The sequence below is a fragment of the Myotis brandtii genome, unplaced genomic scaffold, assembly GCF_000412655.1.
Source record: "Myotis brandtii unplaced genomic scaffold, ASM41265v1 scaffold247, whole genome shotgun sequence".
Classification (NCBI taxonomy): domain Eukaryota; kingdom Metazoa; phylum Chordata; class Mammalia; order Chiroptera; family Vespertilionidae; genus Myotis; species Myotis brandtii.
In genome coordinates, this window is record NW_005359352.1 from 1,828,592 (window position 1) to 1,831,120 (window position 2,529).

Below are 2,529 nucleotides of genomic sequence, written 5' to 3' on the forward strand. Positions count from 1 at the left end.
GGGGGGAACACGGGGCGACCAGCATCGGGCTTCCAGCGAGCCTTCCCTGCTGCGAGCTGGGCTGCAGGTTCCAGGCGCCTGTCCCAGCTCAGAGGAGCAGGGAGACCAGTGGGCACGACGCGCCCTGGTCCGGGCTGCGTCCTGAGGAAGCAGATGAGCGCGTGTGAAAAGGAGACGCGCCTCGTAGCTCAGACGTGATGGCGGGTTCCCGGGACGCCCGGACAAGACCGAGGACACTTGGCGGCCATCGTGGTTGAAGGGACGGAGCCGAGGGCAGAGGACAGGGCCCAGCTCCTCGCACCAGGGGCACGTCCAGCTGCCCGCCCCGCCTGGCCCCGCTCCTGGCTGCTTCCTGCAACCCGGTCAGCACAGATGCCCAGAGGGAAGTCACATGGCCCAGGGCGCGATGGTGTGCAAAACCCATCCGTGAGCCAGGACCCACACAGATAGCCAGTGTCTCCACAGGGCAGGCCTCCAACCAACGGGCAGGTGTGCTGGAAACCACACACACACGTGCATGTGCGTACACACACACTCTTGCACACACATGTATGCACAACTTTAGCACACATGCACACCACGTGCACACACTAGGCACATGAACATACTTGTGCACATGCATGCACACACGTGCACACACCCTCACACTCATGTGCACACACATGCACACATACTATTGCACGCACATGTATGTACACACTTTCGCACACATGCACACACCACACGCACACACTATGCACATGAACACACTTGTGCGCGCACACACACACATACACATGCACACACCACACGCACACACTATGCACATGAACACACTTGTGCGCGCACACACACACATACACATGCACACACCACACGCACACACTATGCACATGAACACACTTGTGCGCGCACACACACACATACACATGCACACACCACGCGCACACACTATGCACATGAACACACTCGTGCACACACACCACACACATGCGCACACTCGCGTGCACACATGCACACATACCCCCCGGGCTGGAAGCCCAGGTGCCGCCCTTACCTGTGTCCGGTGCCAGATCACCGAGGCCCTGGAGTGGCCCAGCTTGTTCCTGCAGGGCCCCTTGTCGTAGTGGATGAGGAGGAAGTCGTCCTGGGGGAGAGCGGGGTCAGGGGTCAGTGCCCGTCCCGGCTGCTCCCTTCCAGGCCAACGGGACCTGCAGAGGGACCGCCCGCCCGAGCACCACCCGCCCCGGACGCCTGCTGAGCGGCTCCGAGTGTGGAGGAGGATAGCTCGATGCTCGGTGTTGATCCAGCCGCCAGCGGACCCGACCCCTGCCCCCCACGGCCGCACTGGCCCCGCTGAGCTTCGTCCCCGGAGCCCCACCTCTGCGTCCGCCTCTGTCCCAGGCAGGGGCTCCTGGCCGAGAAGCTTCCCTTCCCGCTGGCCACCCCCCTGCACCGTGCAGACCTCTCCCCGGGAAGTGCTGCTCTCAGCTCGGCCCATCCAAGGCCTCACCACGGGAACCAGCCGCTGCAATGTCCCCAGCTTCCCAGGAGGGGGCAGCAGCGCCCTCCAACTCTCAGGGCACAGGCTGCCCCTGCCTCCTTCCTGCTGCTCTCATCGCCCACCTGGACCTCAGATCACCTTCCCATGACCTTGACCTCCACCGCATGGTCAGATTCCCCTTCCTGACGCCAGTCTGTTCGACCAGGCTCAGGACCCCGTGATTGGCCCCTGAACCTCTACAAACACCCCCTGAGTGGGAGGTGCCCTTCCCCCCTTTGCCCTGAAGGGAACCAGCTCCCTAAGGGGCGCAAAGGAGGGGCTGGGGGCTGCTTCTCCCTGCGAGGAGGGTGCGGCCGGACAGCCCTTCTGAGGACAGAGTGACAGCACAGGCCCGGGCCCGGCGTGTCGGCGAGGGAGCGGCCTTTCTTCGGGCCATGGGGAGGAGGCCGGACACTGGCTGTCGTCTCACCGAACAGCCCCCTGTGGGGAGCACACTGGGCCTCCTCCTGGGGACAGGGCGCTGGCCTGGGGCCTGACTCCGATGACCACCGGGGCCTGAGGGCGGGGCCTGCCAGGGCCCAGGAGCGGTTCTGTCGCAGGGACCGCCTCCCTGACGATCGTTCAGAGACGTCTCCTCATGTTGGTGTGTGTGTGGGGGGGACCCGGTTAGAACCAACTCGGACGCGGAGGGCACTGCCCGGCGCCCGAGCAGAGCGGACAGCTGTGAAAAAGCGGGCCACGGAGCCCAGGCAGCGATGGCTCCGGAAACCACACGCGTCCACCGTGCGTTCCCACGCTTGCCCACAACAGCTCGGGGACAGCTGACGCCGAGCGGTAAACTGGCCTTTCGCTTCCCTTTCTCTTTAAGGAAAGTTCTGCGGAGCGACGGCAGGTCCGATATCATGCAGCAGAACATCATGTAGTTACGTTTCCTCAAAGCTACTGGAATTCAGTAAAGTGCACACTGTACCCCCTTGTGTGTCACGTACAGGGGACCAGAGAGCCTGGGGGTCCCAGAGCCTCCTGCGGGCTCCTCGGCAAAGGGC

General features: G+C 63.8%; 1 protein-coding gene across 3 annotated transcripts in view; it reads right to left on the minus strand.

The window, feature by feature from the left end:
* Positions 1-2,529, minus strand: part of RNF144A (ring finger protein 144A) — a 27,389-nt gene that overhangs the window by 3,404 nt on the left and 21,456 nt on the right. For all 3 annotated transcript variants that reach the window (XM_014540563.1, XM_014540564.1, XM_014540562.1), the window contains one exon: positions 1,037-1,126. In XM_014540563.1, coding sequence (XP_014396049.1) covers positions 1,037-1,126 — 90 coding nt within the window. The remainder of the gene's footprint in view (positions 1-1,036; positions 1,127-2,529) is intronic.